Source organism: Trichomonas vaginalis, chromosome III (assembly GCF_026262505.1).
Source record: "Trichomonas vaginalis G3 chromosome III, whole genome shotgun sequence".
In the NCBI taxonomy this organism is placed as follows: domain Eukaryota; phylum Parabasalia; order Trichomonadida; family Trichomonadidae; genus Trichomonas; species Trichomonas vaginalis.
The window spans coordinates 2,804,846-2,824,699 of record NC_067205.1 but is presented as its reverse complement, the minus strand read 5'-3'; the positions used below and the strand labels follow the sequence as shown (position 1 = coordinate 2,824,699).

General features: G+C 34.4%; 8 protein-coding genes and 1 pseudogene across 9 annotated transcripts, besides 4 other annotated features; 6 read left to right on the top strand and 3 right to left on the bottom strand.

Annotated features, from left to right (window-relative positions):
* Nucleotides 1-1,514: part of a mobile genetic element that runs on past the window's edge.
* Nucleotides 1,515-2,758: 1,244 nt separating this feature from the next.
* Nucleotides 2,759-3,904: a mobile genetic element.
* An 80-nt stretch (nucleotides 3,905-3,984) lies between these two features.
* Nucleotides 3,985-5,715, top strand: TVAGG3_0629830 (GTPase activator protein; the record flags this gene model as incomplete). Its single annotated transcript, XM_001297765.2, has 1 exon — nucleotides 3,985-5,715. The coding sequence occupies one exon, from the start codon at nucleotides 3,985-3,987 to the stop codon at nucleotides 5,713-5,715; it is 1,731 nt and encodes a 576-aa protein (XP_001297766.1).
* Nucleotides 5,716-6,076: 361 nt separating this feature from the next.
* Nucleotides 6,077-6,783: a mobile genetic element.
* Nucleotides 6,783-19,854: part of a mobile genetic element that runs on past the window's edge.
* TVAGG3_0629810 lies at nucleotides 8,204-8,927 on the bottom strand (annotated as a pseudogene). The gene has a single exon. A coding segment is annotated over exon 1 (724 nt).
* On the bottom strand, nucleotides 11,015-11,284 carry TVAGG3_0629800 (uncharacterized protein; the record flags this gene model as incomplete). Its single annotated transcript, XM_051240747.1, has 1 exon — nucleotides 11,015-11,284. One exon carries the CDS (start codon nucleotides 11,282-11,284, stop codon nucleotides 11,015-11,017), a length of 270 nt encoding a protein of 89 aa, XP_051087334.1.
* On the top strand, nucleotides 12,038-12,400 carry TVAGG3_0629790 (organellar and viral DNA polymerase type B; the record flags this gene model as incomplete). Its single annotated transcript, XM_051240746.1, has 1 exon — nucleotides 12,038-12,400. A coding segment is annotated over one exon (363 nt), but the record flags the coding sequence as incomplete, so codon positions are not given.
* On the top strand, nucleotides 13,589-15,245 carry TVAGG3_0629780 (keratin-associated protein family; the record flags this gene model as incomplete). The annotated part of the gene is made up of 1 exon (XM_051240745.1): nucleotides 13,589-15,245. A coding segment is annotated over one exon (1,657 nt), but the record flags the coding sequence as incomplete, so codon positions are not given.
* TVAGG3_0629770 (integrase core domain containing protein family) lies at nucleotides 15,483-16,105 on the top strand (the record flags this gene model as incomplete). Its single annotated transcript, XM_051240744.1, has 1 exon — nucleotides 15,483-16,105. A coding segment is annotated over one exon (623 nt), but the record flags the coding sequence as incomplete, so codon positions are not given.
* TVAGG3_0629760 (uncharacterized protein) lies at nucleotides 16,227-16,568 on the top strand (the record flags this gene model as incomplete). Its single annotated transcript, XM_051240743.1, has 1 exon — nucleotides 16,227-16,568. A coding segment is annotated over one exon (342 nt), but the record flags the coding sequence as incomplete, so codon positions are not given.
* Nucleotides 17,074-17,943, top strand: TVAGG3_0629750 (organellar and viral DNA polymerase type B; the record flags this gene model as incomplete). The annotated part of the gene is made up of 1 exon (XM_051240742.1): nucleotides 17,074-17,943. A coding segment is annotated over one exon (870 nt), but the record flags the coding sequence as incomplete, so codon positions are not given.
* Nucleotides 18,136-18,801, bottom strand: TVAGG3_0629740 (uncharacterized protein; the record flags this gene model as incomplete). Its single annotated transcript, XM_051240741.1, has 1 exon — nucleotides 18,136-18,801. One exon carries the CDS (start codon nucleotides 18,799-18,801, stop codon nucleotides 18,136-18,138), a length of 666 nt encoding a protein of 221 aa, XP_051087328.1.

Sequence of the window (19,854 nt, the reverse complement as noted above, 5' to 3'; positions counted from 1 at the left end):
CAAGGTTAGGTGTTCCACCAGCTCCTGTCAAAAATAGCATTTGGTCAAGTCCTTATAAGATATGGTCTCCCACTAGGTTGGCTAGCTACAGCAGGAGCAGTTATGATGTTGAAAAGAAATAAAGCAAATGTTATAAATAATACTGAAGTAGCTGAAGTTAAACAAACTTCAACACATTCGCCAAAACCAACGCCTTCACAAGCAAAACCTTCAATAACTCCTGAACCTATGGAAGTACAAACTCCTGTTCAAAAGTCAACTCCTAAACCGACTCCAACATTTAAACCAGAACCCACGCCTCAAATAAATCGTAAAACTCCTGCGTTTCCTTACTGAAAAAATAACGTTATTTTATTTAATATTAAAATTTTTATTTGATTGAAATGACGACTAAAGTCACTGAAGCAATGAAACAAAAGTTTTGGTAGAATACATTAAATCAGGAACTATTCCAGAAGGTTTTTACATTCATACTATGAAGGATGGTAGAGTTCAGTTTAGAAAGATAAAGCAACCATTAGATAAAGAAGGAATTTTGAGAAAGATTAAACTTCATGAGTCCAACATTGCTGAACTTAAGAAGAAGTTAGAAGAGTTGGAGAAAGGAAGAGAGTTATAAAGTAATGAATTCAACGGGTGAAAAAAGAGGTGAAAAAACAGGTGAGATCTCACCACTTCACCTAAATTTAAATGGATGTTTTCATACGTGTGAGGGTGGTGATATCATTAATTTTTAAGTTTATTTTTAAGTTTATTTTTATATAAATGACAGAACAAAAATATAACATTTCTACTCAGCAGGAATGAGACCCTTACTGACTATGTATTCGTTTAATGCTTGATGAAAACAATGGTACATATTATCGTATGGGTATACACAACGTCTGTTTCCATCGTCGTCGTATATGTAGAGCTCAAATCCAGTCCAACCTTCTTTTGTACAATATGTAGCTTTATTTAAGTATGCATTTATGTAGATAAGGCAAGTTTCTTCATCGCTCCAGAAATAATTTTTGTTCTTTGTTGAAATAGTTTTCGTTCCTCTACGTCCATAAGGAATGTATGCAATAAATTTAGCATCATAAGGGATTGTAATATATTCAGGATTTCTTTCATCGTCAATGGGTCTGTCTTTGTTAAAATGCATGTTTCTCAGTTTTACTTGAGTTTTGAATAGTTCACGGAAACGTTCTGGGAAAGAGTCATAGTAAATGTAGTCGGACATGTCTTTGTAATGAAATAAAAAATTAAAAAAAAATAAAAATAAGGTTATTTTTATTTAGTGAGGACGGTAGGGAATTTGTTAGTGAAGTCGTTAGTGAAGTCATTAGTGAAGTCGTTAGTGAAGTCGTTAGTGAAGTCGTTTATGTGTTAGATGGTTTTGTAAATATTTAAGGTTAAGTTGGTGTTATGGTTGTGTTGTAAAATATACGTTACTGGTTTCGTAAATATTTAAGGTTAAGTGGTGTAAGGTGGCGCGCAGTGCCTCAGTACACGACTTAGTCATACTAACTAAGTTCTGTGCGTCCATTTAATATTAGATAAAAATATCTTTTACGAGTACATATACTGAACATTTGCAGGCATTGGTTCATCTTCATATTCTCTGTACTTTTCTGCCACGTCAAATAAATAAATGACACAATGGAAAAAACCTAAAACAAGTAGTCCTATTTCAAACCACATTTACTTACTAATAAAATTTCTTTGTTATGACACTTTCTCCGGTTTATAGGACCTCTCTCATATTCTATCTTGTCATATCTAAACTCATAGTCATGTATGTCCTCTAACCATCTCATAACGGTTTCCAAACCACTTTTATCGGATGTAAAGTAAAAGCATGGATGGTTATGTAAAACGTCTAAAGTTTCTAAAGAGTCTCTCAAAGTCCAGTCTACTTGGTATTGAAAATCCCATGTGTTATAGAACGGCGGGTCCACTATAAAGAAAACATTTTCCTTGTCTTTATATTTTTCATACAACTCTGTCCAACGACATCTCACAAACTCTATACCCTCAATATATTTTTCTATGTCCTCTTTGAAAACATTTGTATAGTTAAGATATAAAACTTTTGACATAAGTGTTTCAATGTCATGAACTCTTATAGAACCACTATATAATAGTCTAGCAGATATACTATCCCAGTCTATATATTCTGCTTTTTTCAAAACCTCTCTCACAATATTTTTGTTATCTAATGGTATACGTTCCATCTTACCTATAGGTATCTTTTCTTTTAACTCTTTCAATATATTGTTTGTGTCTGGTATATGTTTGAGACGGTCCATATAGTTGTCGAAGTCATTGCATATAATCTTTGAGTCTGGGAATATTGTATGGCACAAATGGGATATATAGAAACTTCCACCGAACAAATCTACAAATGTTAGACCATTCGGTAGTTTCTTAAGTTCTCTCAATATAATATCTTTACATTTACTCTTATTTCCAAAGAACGGTAACGGAGGTTTTGTAAAATTCATTTATATATAATAATAAAAATGTTTTTACCCGAAAAGTGACAGAAAAGTGACAAAACATGAAAACATATATAATTTGTGAAAAGTGAAACATTATATAATGTTTTCGACCCAGAAGAAGGCTTCTTCCCAGAAGCAATGGAGGAAGAAGAAGAGTCCTCCGAATTCACACCAGAAGACTAACAATTTTCCGAATAAAAACTTCATTTATACTAAACATCTTCGGGGCTAGAGGGCACGAAGTGCCTGGAAGCCCCACTACCTTTTTTTTTTTAATTTATGAGTTCCAAATTGCTAAGCATGACGAAGGATCATTAAATTTGCTACAATTAAATACACTTATTGCAGAATTAAGATTTTTGAAATTAAAAGTTTGAAATATTGCTTTTTTGAATAAAAATTTAAATTTTATTATATAATCATGATAATATCTTATAGAAATTAAAAGAAAATATTTTAAACCATTCAAATATTTTGAATGTCTTATCAATTTAAAATATTAAAAGATAGCTTGATTTTATCATCATTAGTTGTTATCAAAGTTTTCTTCTTTTGATGAACAACAGTAAATGATTTGTTAATTACTTGTCTTCCTTTTTCGCAGCAAAATCGAAAGTTATGATGATAATCTTGCTGTCAATTTTGAAACTCTCTGATTTACAAGTAAGCATTCCTTTGGAAAAGCAGTCCTATTCTGTTTTCAAGATATTTTAAAGCCTCCATTTCATACAATGCGCAGATCTATTCGAAATTGCAAGAACTCTCAAGAAAAATGCAGCAGCAAAGAAGATTCCATAGTTTCTAGCATCAAAAATTTACAACCTTAATACAACAGTTAAAGAGAAGCTCGAAAAGAAAATATTTAACCATAAAGCTGGAAACCATTCGATATCTACTATTGGATCTAATAAAAAGTTCATTATAACATATTTAACATGCTATTTGTTGACTTTGTTCCTTTATATTACCATATATATCTTTTTGAAATCTAAAATATTTTTACGATTTTAACCATGTGTTGTTGAAACCATATATCAATCTTAGCTAAAGTATAGTTTATGAGTCTGTCACCATCTAACGTATGAATTTTCAAAAATGTCAAATATGTTCATTTTTTCTGTAGATTCAGCCATAATTTCACGTTGTTATACTATTCAACTATTATTTAATATTTTTATCGATTTAAATATATGATGAGATGCTTAGTTCTCCTGAAAATCGATTTTTAATCGCAATTTTAACTTTCCAAAAAAAATTCAAAAATAAAAATCCCTCTCAATTTTCTAAGTTTTATAACTCGCCAAATCTCTAGCCAAATTTTTTTTGGCCCGTATAAATATTGTTAGGCACTATATAGGGATGCTATTTATCCTATTTTCATCCCATTTTACTGTTATCGCCTAGTGAATGTACCTTTGGAAAGAGAAATTTCAAATAAGAGAACGAAATAAACGTGACATAGCACTTCATCTTCGCTTTTTGATAAAAACCGAATTCGATGTCAGCGAAGGGATACTACGTTTATTATGATGATGAAAACACGCCATATTTCTTAGATCCAACGACTGGCGAATCAACATACGAATATCCAATCGGTGGTTTAATTTTTGATCCAGAATCTCGCGAGCAATGGACACCACCAGAAGGATACGTCATACCTGAAGCACCAGAGCCACAACCGGAGCCCGAGGCCCCTGCAGCATCCGAAACTCCTGAAGAACCAGTAGAAAATCCTGAGCCGGAGCAGCCTGATGAAGAAAATAATGAAATAGCTGAGGAAGAGCAAGCAGAAGAGCCTCAGGAACAAGAGCGTTCACCTTACGAAAATCCAGGAGGTGATGTGAATGTCTCCGAAAATCTTACTCTTGATGTTCCAACACAAGTTTCTAATTTCAGGCCGACAGTTAGTCGCCGCGCTCAGACAGTTCTTGTTGGAGCTGATAAAAATAAAGCTCAGCGTGTTGTCCCACAGGACGAGGACGTAAGCCACTTCATCGACTCCGAACTCGCATCTCAAATTCATCAATTCCAAATTCAAGACTTTGCAAAGAAATACTTCAGAGAGCATCGCAGCAAGCAAGTTTTCAACCGCAAGCGAATTGCAGTTGAGCAGCTTGTCTCTTTTACTCCAGAACCACTAGATGAACCTCTTCTCGAGGCTCTCGATAAAAACCTTACGAAAACAGCACTTCTTTGCTTCAAGCATATCCTCCAGTACACCGGCGTCATGCCCTCAAAGGCTCCACTTGCCGCTGCCGAGTCAATTGTCAACCAATTATACACTTACCCAGCCCTTCGCGATGAGGTCTTCTTCCAGCTAATTAAGCAGACAAGCCACACACCAAACAACACCATCCTCAGCAAAGGAATGGAACTTTTCTTAATTATCGCTACAATCTTCCCTTCAACAAGAAATAGCGAAAACTGGATCAAGGCCCACCTCGTAGGTATGTCCCACCACCCAGATATCCTCATCGCCGCTGTCGCTCAGTTCACTTACATCAGATTTGCCGCTAGATGCGCAGTTGGCATCCCTCGCGAGAGCAACGAAATCGGCTACGTCAAGAAGATCCCAATGCAGGTCTCAATGGGCTGGCAAACGTTCGGATCATCTATTTACGAAATGATGTGGAACCAGCGCACAAAAGAGCCAAAGCTTCCTATTCCATTTATCGAATACTACATGGCTGATTTCCTTCTCAAACGCGGAGCCGCCAAAACTGAAGGTATCTTCAGATTGCCAGGCAGTTTGAAGAAAGTCGACGAAATGGCTCTTGGAACAAACGATGGCAAGGACATGATTTCCAAAGCAGATCTACACGACATCGCTTCACTTTTCAAGAAGTGGTTCAGAGATATTCCAAATCCAGTTGTTCCGATAGATCGCGTCAACGATTTGATGAACGTCTTTGATGACGGAAAGCAGGAGTACATACAGTTTTCGGAATCTCTTCCTCGTCCTCATAAGATGGTTCTTAAATACCTTATTGGCTTCCTCCAGGAACTCACTCGGTCAGAGGAATATACAAAGATGACAGCGAAGAACCTCGCCATCGTTTTCGGACCAAATATAGTTCAATCCCACGATGTCACTTCACAGGACATGGTTAGGAAGTTTACGGATGTTGCCATTGACTTCATGGTCTTCCTCATCGAAAACTGGGATACTTCGGAAATATATCCAATGAGAAGAGAGTACTTAGCTTGTCCACCACCGGATATGCCATAAAAAAATGTCCATTGTCAGCTAATGCTTTATAAGAACTTTAGCAAGATGTATTAACTTATCATAATTGCATGTAAACAATAAAACATTTTTTTGAATATTAGAAATTAAAATAAAAAAAAACTTGGATTTCTCAAATGTGCAAAACATGTGAAAATTCAGAACGTTATTTTTGTTAAAATCCTTCTTATATATCCCATAAAAACTTCTTTTCCATGATTAATATAATGAAAACTCACAAATTGTTATTTTATTGGATTTTTCAAGAATTCTAGGCATGTTGAATTCAAATTCCAATTTAGGAAAAGTAAAGGCTTTCTAAATTTTATCCTCGGAAGCTGCCTTGGGGAATCAATATAAACTAGAGATTGGGACAAAGTTGCAATTCGGCACTTTTTGTAAAAAAATGGGGTCATACTCATAATGAATAGAGACTTATAGCCAAGTCTTGATATCATGCAGGGAGAATATACATAAATAAGCAATTATATTTTATAGTAGTAGTATTCAGAAATTCTTACAATTTACAATACAATTTTCAAAAATGGATAAAGACTTATAGCCAAGTCTTGATATCATGCAGGGAGACTCTCTACAAATACAAAAATTGATTATCATAAGGAAATACAAATTTATCAATTTTCATGTGAAAATTACATAAATTTGTTCTCCAATAAATAGCAATAATACTTTGAATGTTATATTAAGTAATATAGCTTCAGGTAAATAAGCTTACACTTCAAAAATATACTGTTTATTCATTAATTTTAAAAAAAGTCCAAATTATCTAATCTTGCTTACTCTTCCTTTAAACTTCTTTGTGCCAAATTTAATATTGCCTTCAAAGATGGAATAAGGACATTAGGTTCAATCCTTCGGCTTTCGACAATTTCCAAAATGTGTTGAATTAATTTCAAACATTCATCGTGTTTTGAAGCTCTTTGCTCAACAATCTGATTACCTGCCCTTGTAAGAATTCTTACTACTCTTTCTTCATTCAAAACATTAGCGACTTGAACCTTAATAATCGCATTTGGAATCACAACAGTGATGAGAGTTATGACGATGTCAGTTAGTATACAATTGTTGGGTATGGTGGCACTGCGTTCCTCCGTACGCAATACTTGTGAATTTGACACTTTACAAAACCGTTAACATATATTTTACAACACAAACGACAACACAAACACAAACACTAACTTAACCTTAAATATTTACAAAGCCGCCACCCACTTCACTTCACTAACGAACTCACTAATGTAAAAATAAACGTTCTCACTATCGTTCTCACTAACGACTTCACTAATGTTCTCATAAATTTTCCTCAATATCTTCATCATCAGTGTTAACCCTATTGTAGTCATACTTGAAGCCATAAACTTTCTCTAACTTCTTAACGTACAATTTACATAACTTACCTTCGTCATCGTATGGTTTAATGATATAACTATTTCTATCTTTATAAACAGTCAATGAAAAGTCAACTGGTCTCGGATGTATTTGAAAGAACATGTTATGCTCAGGAAGGAAGAATAAATGTTTAAATGTATGTTTGTTATACTGTGGAATTCGAATGAGTTGCTTTTGTTCTGTCATTACATCCAAATAAAAATTTTCAGTAAACTTAAAAATAAACTTAAAAATTAATGATATCACCACCCTCACACGTATGAAAACATAGCACAAAAATAAATTTAGGTGAAGTGGTGAAATCTCACCTCTTTTTTCACCTGTTTTTTCACCCGTTGAATTCATTGCTTTATAACTCTCTTCCTTGGTTTCTTTTTAGTTGCTTTCTTCACGTCTGTCTCCAACTTGACTGTCTTTCTTCTTCGTCGTAATGATACCAGTTACTTCCACCAGTCAATGGGTCAAATGGTCTTTCGTAAGGATTTCCATACATTCCATAGGGACCATACGGAAGAACTACTGGTGGAGGAAGAGTTCCATCGACTCTATTTAAATGCATTGTTTCACCTTTCATCTGGTCATTAAAGTCCTTTTGCGTGTTTTGCAAACTCATCGTCCTTTCCTAAAGCATTTTCTGACTCAGTCGCAACCAAATTGGATGCTTTATTTATGAGCCCTATTTTTATTTAATCTTAACTTCTTTGCAACCCAGCCTCCAATCTTCCCTTTATTTGCATCTAATGTCTTCGAAACCCTTCCTCCACTCATTTTATTTACTGCGTCATAAGCCCAAGTGCTTTTGCTCCAAATGCTAATGCTTTTGTTCCCATTGCGCCTAAAGCTGCCCAAGCTACCATTTACACCATATTAAAATCATCTCTCTTCAATATTATCTCATAAAAGTTCTCGTTACTGGAGAAAGTCAATGAAACATAAACATTCTCATGGACTTCGTCCTCGCCGCGTTTGCGGCTTCATAACTTCTTTCTTATCTCATCTATACTCAAAAATGTCTGAACAATTGCTAACATCTTCTACAACAGTTATTTCATCATGAATGACCTTCAAAGAACAAGCTCATTTAATATGCTATTAAAATCATCTCAATAATGAGTCCATCCTTTCCATCTTTAGGTAGCACAACATCTTTCATTGAAGAAGGTTCGACAAGTCTTATATTAAACTTACTGACAAAGTTTGTTATACTATAATGCTTCGGTGGCGAATACATGTAGTTTGAAAGACATAATATAGATTCTTCAGCAAATTCACTTATACTGGATTTTATACAATGTTCTCACGAGACCAAATACCACCAATTGACAATCTTGTAAGCAATCCTGCTGAACCTTCAACTGTAAACGTCGATGGTAACATTCCACGAAGGTCATCTATTGACATCGTTGAGTCACTGAATTTAAATATTTTCTTAAAGCAATCGTCATTATCTAACCATGCAATAGCTTTGAAGTTTTCATTCGAATATACATCTGCTTCATTAAATGTAAAACCTGACTTCTTTGCAGAGACGACTTTAAAATCTATTGCATTTGTTTCAAAATTATATGCTATGGTAACTTCTGAAGGTAATGGATGTCCTTCCGCAGTCAGTTGTTCTCTCACTACCGTTTGAAGCTTTGTGTTAAAAACTTTCATGTCATCTCCTGTGTCTAGGTTCACATACACAGCAATAGGAAAACTATCTTGCTTCTTTGTTTCATCATTATACCTCAAAACATTAAAGTTCTTCAATAATATTGTTCTTCCTGCTGGAATACTTCGAACCTGTCTGATTTCAATAGCTTTCTCACCTCCTACATACTCTACCCAGTGTCTTGGATATTCATAAGTATACTGACTTTCTTGAATTTTGGTAGGTTTCATCATAACGTGTTCATAGTATATCTTTATACTCTTGTCAGTTAGACTCGGTGCTATGTTCTGAATATTTCTGACTTGCATTTTTAATGAGAGATAAAATGAAGCATTTAATACATGACGTAGATGAAGACATGAATGAAACTACAGACAAACTTAACTCTTCTCTCATTCTTCCTTTCAGTAAGGACTATGAGTTCTGTTCAAATGGTGTTTATTTCTATTGTGGAAAGATGGGTTCAGGTAAGACATTTAACCTCATTCGTCATATACTCATAACAGAGCGTTTAGGAAGACTCATTATATGACCAAATCATTATATCAGCAACTTCAGACTCTATGGATTCAACAGCGAAAACATTTATGTCAAAAGTTCAAGCCTCTGTCGTTAAAGTTCCAGATAGCGAACTCATTGAATTTCTTCAACGTTACATTCGACGTAAGAGGAAATATTATGCCATCGTTGAATTTATACAGTCAGGAATGCAAAAGACTTCTGAGGAGATGGAAAGAATTATTGACAAACACCACTTACGTCAATACTCAGGAGTTTACGATATGAAACGACTGACAAACTACATTCTATCAAAACTTTCAAAATACCCCTTCAAAAATATCCTTCAAACACTTGTTAGTTTGCGACGACTTCGCTGGTAAAGGTTTAGTGTCAAAACCAGACTCACCATTAGCTAACATCATTACTAAAGTCAGACATTACCATTTAACTGTAGCAATACTTATGCAAACATGGAGGTTTTTAGCTTTAAACATAAAACGTCTCATAACTGACTTCGTTATCTTTCAAGGTTTCTCACGTTATGATATTGAACTCATTTGGAAACAGTCAGGTATAACATTACCTTTTGAAGAAATTTGGGAAGCATATAAGTCTCTCATCTCTCCTCGTTCATACCTTGAGATTCATATCATGACTAATACCATTAAAGTCAAAAATATTCCATGGGAACGACCAACATTGTTTTAAAGTTTAACCTTCAATTGACTGATGGTAAACAAATTCCATGCATCTCTGTCGCCATTTCTGTTAATATTTTTGCTGTCATTCATATCATCCACTTCCCCATCCGTTAACTTTTGAGGATATGCGTTAGAATAGCTGTTCTTAAATGAAGGCTTTTCACCTTTAGCGCATAAACTCTATAACTTTCTGCATACTTTATGTTTGAACCTCCTGAGCCATCATTGACATAAATTTTTATAGGCTTCCACCCTTTGTTCATGTTCCTGCTTCTTCCCTTTGCTCTTTTGTTCAGTAGTTCTACATCTTTATACACAGCTCCTGTCTCAGTGAATTCAACAATATTTTCATTCGTTAGCTTTACATTCAAACCCTTGTCGAGTGTATTGTTCATTTCATACATATAAAAGGTTTTATTCTATATGAAATGAGAAGCAAATCCATCTTAGCTGGTGCCGTTAATGTTCCAATTGAACCAACATCAAATGTTGACTCACGAACGACAAACAATATTGTCATAAAGAACTATAGTTCAGAGTGTTTGAAAGAAAAAGAACCAGAACTGAAATCCGTGAATTTAAACTCAGCTTCAAACGCTAACGCTACATCAGATGTTAAGTTAGAGTATCCACCACTGGACCAAATTCTTTCAAGAGAAGCCAACGACAACCTTACATAAATGTTCAAACAAATCCTTCAGATAACGTAGACCATTACCTTCTTCAGTTATACAAACAATTTTACTCAAAGACGATAAGAAGCTTTTGACAAATCTTATAAGCAAGAACCAAATAATTCTAACAAAGGAGGACCTTGAAAATGTTATCTCACGAATAACAGGAAACAATGTGTCATTGACTATCTCGACCCTGAAATCGAATGCTGTGGTCAAACGCCACCATTCATGAAAATAGGTAACATCCGCATCATTGAAACACCAGGAACTACAGGAGTTGAGTTTAAGTATAAATATTCGAACGAGTATACAAAACTTTCAACAGAATATAAACTTTGCTTGAAATATGTTTTAGTAAATTAAAGCAATTTGTAATATCTGTCCAAAACTTCTTCAACAGTATCGAACTCATCTTCATAATGCAAACCTAATCTTATTGACTTGGTGCAGTTTTCACTAACACAATATAGCGCTTTGCGCTCGGCGCCTTTGACGCCTTTTTCTGTTCTCTTGACTGACATAACTAACTCATTTGTTTCATCAAACAGCAATAACCAAAGTTCATGACCTAATACATAACATTCATACTTTATATTTTTAGCTCTGAGTTCTCTTGTAAGCTGTTGCATTTAATATTTTCTAAAAAGTCAACTTCAACAGTCATTCGCACTGGTGCCTTCAGTTCTACAGGCTCTCCTTGAAGTCAACAAGTCTGAATTGCATGTCTTTCAAATTATGAGGACTAATGCGAACCCATTTACCTAAATGAGTTGCTATGACAGGAACGTTTGGAATGAACATTGAATTGACTGCATAACAGAAGGATTTATATTCTACTGAACCTTTACTATTAACTCCTGAAATACCTGTGACATTAGCTATTTTTGACTCAATGTATAAACAATTGCCATAACATACGTATGGAACAGATTTCATCTCAATCGTTTTGTCAACACTTTTCAAAGGAAATGTCATATGGTATGCTCCCAGAAGCAATTGTACTCTATGACTCATTCGTGTTATCTTAAACTCCTTCGCATAACTGAACTTCAAAACTCCTGCAATAAGTTTAACATTCATTAAGTTTTCTTCGTTATCCTTGTTTATTGTAGTATTTATGAGAGCATTTAACACTCCAGCTAATGTTTCCATCTTATATTCTACATTATTGTGAAATCTTATTTCATGCTTCTTTCCATCTATTTCAAGCTCCATGAAATCTGTTTCATCTGTTATGACAAAAGTTGCGATAGTATTGAAGTCAACCATTCTGAATGCAAGTGGCTCATTCTGTAGACCTAAGTTTGTTTGTAGCTTTACTGTCCCGTATTCGTTTGGGTCTGTACTTTGCAAATAGAACAACATTTTATTCTCATTAAAATATGACTATTGCTGCATATGCGTATGAAGCTGACAGAGCTAAACGTTTATATTTTGGTCAATACTCTCTCACACTTACTGACAAATATATTGTTATCAGTGATGGAAATACCGAGAAATACATAACATGGAAGGACTATGAAAAGTTTGACCCTATTTTAACTCCATGTACAATGCCATTCATTGTAAATGGTGAAGTTGTCATGAAGAACGACACAACAGTATATAAGTCTGTATATGAAGCATTAGAATATATGTTGAATTATAATCCCGAAAGATTTGACCCAAGCACTACACCATGTGCAATGCCTTTTATTAAGGACGGTGAAATCGTAAGAGTTCCGGATTCAACGGTTTATACTGCTGTTCAAAACAGTTTACAAAACATTTTAGCGAATATCTTTAATTCAGAAACTACAGAAATAAAATTACCATATATAACAGATGCTAAAGAAATTAAATCAAAAACGACAACATTATTTACGTCACTTAATGATTTAATGACTTATATCATTAATATTCCTGCACCAACTACAGCATTTGATCCAAACTCGACGGTTTGCAGTGTACCTTTCATTAACGACAGTTCAGTAATTGTTTTAAGGGATTCAACAGTTAATGAATCATTAAAGGCGTCATTAATGAAAATCATTGATTTTAACTCATTCACGAATACATATAATTCATTCATTAATGTTTCATATGCTTCTAAAGAAGGTGAGCCAAAAAGTATCGATAAAGCGGTGTATGAAATAAAAGCATCAACGACGAAATTGAATTCGTTAACTTTTGACGGTGATAGTTTCGTTAATGACATAACATCGGGGAAAACAATTTTAACGAAAGAATACTTAAAATCTCATGTTAGTGAGTTCGTTGAAATTGAAAAAGAAGGTGGAATTAAGTTCGATCCACTGAATTTCATTTTCAACTTAGCGAATGCAGGAATTAGTTTCGCTGAATGGACAACTATACAGAGTGAAATAAATGCAATATGGACGTTTTTGGGGTCAAAAGCGGGAATGGGTGAGCTTGTAAATGCTGCAAGAACATTAGGTGAAACAGGAAATTTTGTAGATGGTTTTAAAAGACTTGTTTCAAATGTTTTAACAAACACAAAGAAATTATTTAGATATACCATACATAACGGACGGATTTTCGAACAGGTAGCAACAAACCCTCCGGTTATGGCTGCGTTGATGATGGTTAGAGATATAAAACCACGTAACGACGGGAACGAAGAACATGAAGAAGAGAAGAAACCAGAGGATACTGGTCGGGTTATTCAAGACATTAAAAACGTGTATCCTGAAGTTATTGAATTATTTAGAGGAGTTAATGATTCAATTTCAAAACATTCTATAACCCTCGATGAAGAGAATAAATTAACAGATTATATATTCGTCATTATTGCAGAACTAATGAAGAGAATAAATGAAAAAGGAATTGGTGATATCATTAATGTCAGCGATGTAATGATGAAAAGAAATTTTGACTCATTATTTACAAAACCGAAAACAGAATATAGTCTTTATGACGTAATTACCGAATTAATGAAAAAGATTAATGATAATAAGAGTTCTGGCGGAAGAGTTGAATTAGAAGTGAATGATGTTAATGAGAAATTAGCCGAAAAAGCAGATAAAAACCACGTTCATTATATAACTTCAGACGAACAGATTATAACGGACTACCATGGATATTTAACACGAAGTGATGAAGCGAAGACAAAAAATGTTAATGAAAGAAGATATAAATACATTCGTGCTAAAGGTTATGACATAAGCTGTACTGTACAGTATGACACAGGTAAAGCACCAGAAGCATTTGGTTATACCGGTGAAATTTATGCCTCTACTTTCAATGTTAACGGTGTATTAGTTGAACCAAGATTTATGTTAAGAGTTAAGTCAAAAATAACGTTTGAAGATGCTATTAAAAGTAAAGCTGACAAAGTTGAACTCGAAGCAACGAACAAAGTTTTGAAATCTCATAAACACAACATCTCCGATATAAATGAACTTCAAGCTACATTAGACAGTAAAGCTGACAAAAATCATACACATAAATCCTTCACTACTGTTAGAGCAGACGACATAATATTGAACTTTGACCTTGGTTCAAGTGCACCTTTAGAGAATCCAAGTACAAGCGTAAAAGATACACTAAACTCCTTAAATAACAAATGTATGAATATCGAAGGTCATGTCAGAAACTTTGAAGCACATGAACTACCAGCAATGTTAGATAAGAAAGCAGATAAGAACCATACACATGATTTCTTCACAACTGTTGGTATAGAAAGTATTGAAGGAACGGTTGAAGGAACTGGTGGGGATGCATTATATTGGAAACCTCCTAACTTTCCACAAGGTTTAACATCGGATGACGACATAATGACGATGAGAAACATTAGATGTAAAGATGTTTATGTCATGAAGGATGAACATAATATTAAATTCACTGCTCAAGATTTATATGACAAGAAAGCTGACAAGAACCATACACATAAATCCTTCACTACTGTTAGAGCTGATGACATTATCTTGAACTTTGATTTGGGTTCAAGTGCACCATTAGAAAATCCAAGTACAAGCGTAAAAGATACTCTTAACAATTTAGATAAGAGTTGCAGGAATATCGAAGATCATGCCAGAAACTTTGAAGCACATGAACTACCAGCAATGTTAGATAAGAAAGCAGACAAAACTTATGTGGATGCAGAACTATCAAAGAAATTTTCGAAACCAGATACAATGACATTTACAACAGAAATTATAAATGGTGAACCAGCAACTCCATTTGAATTTGTTAGAGGTCTTCAACCAGATACTTTTGAATTTTTCTTGGATAATTCTATTGAACTAACATTACATTATAAAAGTGGAACAAATGCAACATTTCATCCGGGAGATACATTCCAAATGGTATTTAATGACATAAGTTCTTTAGAATATGTTTATAGAGCTATGAGCATATATGATTTAATATATCCTATAGGAGCTGTTTATACGTCTATGAATCCAATAAATCCAAACACTTTATTTGGTGGTAGATGGTATGAAATAGTTGACAGTTTTCCATTCTACACTAATACGCAGTCAATGAAGATGGGAGGTTCAAAGAAAATAGGTATTGAAAACCTTCCTTCACATATGCATAGGTTCAGTGGAAGAACATCTGTGGAAGGAAACCATTCACATTCAATGACAAAAAGAGGTTATACAAATCTTGCAGCGGGTTCGAATAGACAGGGAATGAATAGATATGATATCTCAGATGACCCCAAAGATGTTAGCACAGGTATTTTCTGTGGAACTGCAGGAAATCATACACATGTTGTAGCTGGTATTACAGACCCAGCAGGTAATGGAAAAGATTATATGCCTCCTTATATAACAATGCACGCTTGGATACGAGTTGGTTAAAATCTTTAACTTTACATAAATGAGCTTGAAAGAAGTATTCGAACAACATCCATGGAGGTCATTTAAGAAGTTCAATGAAGCTGCAAAGAGTTCGGGATTTACTAACAGAGCTGAAGTGAAAAGGTTCTTTGACAAAAATGTTGTACATCAAACAAAAATAAACCCTTACGACTACTTTTTACCAATTTACTCCAACACTCCTGACGCATACCAATTTGACACTCTCATTCAAAGCAGAAAAGGAGGACATAAACCATTCCTCATCTTCATTAATGTTAACACTCGCAAAGCTTTTGCGTATATAATGAGAAATAAAGGAACTCGTGAAGTGTTAAGAGTTTTACAAAAGTTTGTAGCAGAACATAACCCAAGTACTTTAACATCAGACCAAGACGGTGCATACCTCAGCAATGAAATCACAGAATTTCTCATTAAGCATAACATAACTCACTACACTACTGAAGACCATAACCATAACATACTCGGCATCATAAACCGCTTCATAAGAACGCTCAGAGATTTAAATCAAGAGCGAGACTTTACCGAAGAAACAATGAAACATTTTCTCGAAGTATATAATTCCTCAACACATTCTACAACAGGACATACACCAAATTCAATGACACAACAACAAGAAGAAAAGTATATACAAAAGAAACGAAGCCAAACACAAAATATCAGAAATTCAAAACAATTTACCCTCATTCCTGGAACAAAAGTTCGTGTAGTTCTTGACGACAAACCGTTGACAAAGAAACGTTTAAGGTTAAGTCGAAATTATTATATCGTAGACTCTACGCAAGGTAATGGATATCTTATAAAAGCTGCTGACGACTCCATAGCATTTTACCCTCGTCATAAATTAGTTGAAAGTAGTAATGGCAAACTTGCTGAAACCATTGACGAAGCAAAGCGAGGAGTGGTTATTGAAATACTTGACTACAACACAAACGATGACACTTATAAAGTAAGATATGAAGGAGGCGTTGAAGATGTTATACCATCTAAGAACTTGAGAGAATCTAAACCAACTCATCTGGGACCATTAGAGCGGGAGTACTGGAAAGATAAAAACATGCCAGAAAGAATAAGAAAATTCTTCTAAACTTTTTCGTTGGATGTAAATCAGACATGAATGAGAACAGTCATGTATCATTAATGGTACCATTTATTTTTGTCATAAATTTACACCAAAAAATAAGCCGCTAGCGGCAAGGGCGAAGCCCATGTTTAGGTGAAGAGGTGACATCTCACCTGTTTTTTCACCTCTTTTCTCACCCTCTTGAATTTTCATGAATTTTATATATTAATGTTTTGTCATGATTTCATCGTAAATGTTTTGTCAAGACTTCTTCGTAAATGTTTGTCAAACATGAACGTATATGTTTTGTCATGATTTCATCGTAAATGCTTTGTCGAAACTTCTTCTTCGTAATGAGCGTAAATGACCCAAAAATAAGCCGCTAGCGGCAAGGGCGAAGCCCATGTTTAGGTGAAGTGGTGACATCTCACCTGTTTTCTCACCTAATTTTTCACCTCATGAATTTGTCATGAAATAAAAAATAATGTTAGTTTTATTTTTTTTATTTTTTTATTTTGTATGTAAAGATATGATTTCAACAATCGGCACAACAACAATTCAAGCCGCGAACGGTGGGGCTCTGTCCACAACAACTTCACCAAACTCGTTAGTCATGAATCCAACATCTATGTTAGTAGAGATGGAAAGCTTCATTCCTTCTTCATTTACTTTCGAAACAGAAATACAAAAAATTAAGCAGGAACTTTTAACAAGTAATTTAGACTGTAGTGCGAAAGATGAAACAAATGAACAGTATCTTTATGAAATGCAGGACATTATTGACCATTTACCCAAATTGCCTGAAATCCAACAACAAAAACTAACTATTCCTGAATTCGACGAAATTGAAGTTAAAGTTACTGATTCAGTAGAAATAAAGAAGTTCATACGTAAAGTAAATTATGAATTCCTTGGTTTTCATTGCAACCATAAAGTTATGGACAAAGATTGCGACATGGTATATAAAAACATTTCTGACATATATAAATCTGAGGAGTTTAAGACTTACGATAACTTTGTTTCATTAGTTGCAAAATGTGTTTGGGAAATAAGAGATAAAGATAGAAGAGGTAAGGTATGGAATGAACAGATAAGACCCGCTATGTTTGAGATGAAGAAAACCATTGACGCTTTAGTTGTTCTAGCAGGTAAGGTTTCAGAATATAACGCAAAAATGAACCCACAATGTTCAAAATGTAAAGCAGCAATGAGGAAATATAACTACTCCGTCAAAGAGATAGAAAGAATGCGAAACGACTATGCAGACTTAAAGAAAGAAGTAGAGAAACCAGCAGAAGATAAAATGAACATGTTAGCATTTCTGAACAAAAATTATCCAACTGCTGACGATTTCCTTCTATCTGACGTCAAGAAGAAATATAAAGAGACTTTCGGCATTGTTAAAACTTTTGATATCCTCAGCGAAGAAATAGAAGCTACGAAATTGTTTAGAATTTCAAATATACATCGTACAATTCATGTGAAACGCTTGTGAAAAAAGAGGTGAGAAAACAGGTGAAAAAACGGGTGAGATGTCACCTCTTCACCTAAATTTATTTTTTGGTGAATTCAATAAAAATAAATGGTTCATTTACTCACAATATTTTTGTACAAAACGACCCCAAACTTTTAACTTCTTTTCTGCAGCTTCAAATGCTATCTTAGCGAGTTCATATTCTCTAAATTCTCTCTTTAAATCTTCTTGTTCCCATTGGTCTAGTTCGTATGGAGAATCTCTATAACCATAATATATCTCACGTTCATGTTCTAATTGTTTTTCACACATTTTTCCAACTTCTTCTTCGAACAAAGGTTTAGCATTCTCCACTGTATCTTCGAGTTCTTCTTCATCTAACTTCTCATGAACTTTCTTGTCTATGGAGTCCATAATATCTTTGACATAAAATGCATACTTTACAGAGCACCATTCAGCAACAAAATGAACGAGGTCAGCATGTATGTAAATACCTTTGAATTCATTCATAACGCCCTTAGTAAGCTCATAAAATGCTTGTTTTGAGGTCGAGCCACTTTTGGCTCCACCGTATTCGTTCATCCAAAACTCAAGAATTTCCTGCATTTTAGTACTATTGAGAAATCTGTTTAAATGGTTTAACCTTCCCGCTTCTCTTGCCATCTTTGTTGCATTAATGTAACCATCCTTGTCTCTACGTAAGACTTCAATACCGTTATAAGTGCCTTTTGTGAATGTTTCACCATTAGATTTGTTCGTGAATGTTTTTGCTTCGACTGACATTATTGTCTTTACATACAAAATAAAAAAATAAATAAAAATAAAACTAATTTTATTTTTTATTTCGGGAAAATTCATGAAAATTCATGTGAAACGTTTATAAAATAACTAGGGTGAGAAAACAGGTGAGAAAACGGGTGAGATGTCACCTCTTCACCTAAATTATATTTTTGGTCAAAGCTTCCACGAGAGAAAAGATTCCTCATTCGCTAAGGATTCCAAAAATGAAAAAATCATTGATTTCGGCTGAGAAAAAACGGCAAAAACCCTTCTTCCACGGGAACAAAGAAATAAAGAAGAAATAAAGAAGAAATAAAGTAAATTTTTTATTTATTCCCGTGGAAGATAGAGCACTTTTATGATACTTTTTATTCACGACAAACAAGACAAATAAAGAAAATAAGAAAATACGGCGCTGTCGCGGTTCGAACCACAGACCTTGACCCCTCCATAACACCACCTTAGACCACTGTGCTACGTAGCCTGTCGACATAAGATTTTATAAATTGCATATTTGACGTAAATTTATTTCCCAGTTATTCAAAAATAATTAATTATTGAATAACTGAAGGTGCTACCATGTTACCATGTTGACAACATGACATTTTGACAACAGTTCAGGAGGAAGGTAGTTATGAATTATTATTGAATAACTGAAGGTGCTACCATGTTACCATGTGCTACCAGGTCATTTAACTTCTCTGAAAAAGTGTGACAACATGACATTTTGACAACAGTTCAGGAGGAAGGTAGTTATGAATTATTATTGAATAACTGAAGGTGCTACCATGTTACCATGTTGACAACATGACATTTTGACAACAGTTCAGGAGGAAGGTAGTTATGAATTATTATTGAAGAACTGAAGGTGCTACCATGCTACCATGTGCTACCAGGTCATTTAACTTCTCTGAAAAAGTGTGACAACATGACATTTTGACAACAGTTCAGGAGGAAGGTAGTTATGAATTATTATTGAATAACTGAAGGTGCTACCATGTTACCATGTTGACAACATGACATTTTGACAACAGTTCAGGAGGAAGGTAGTTATGA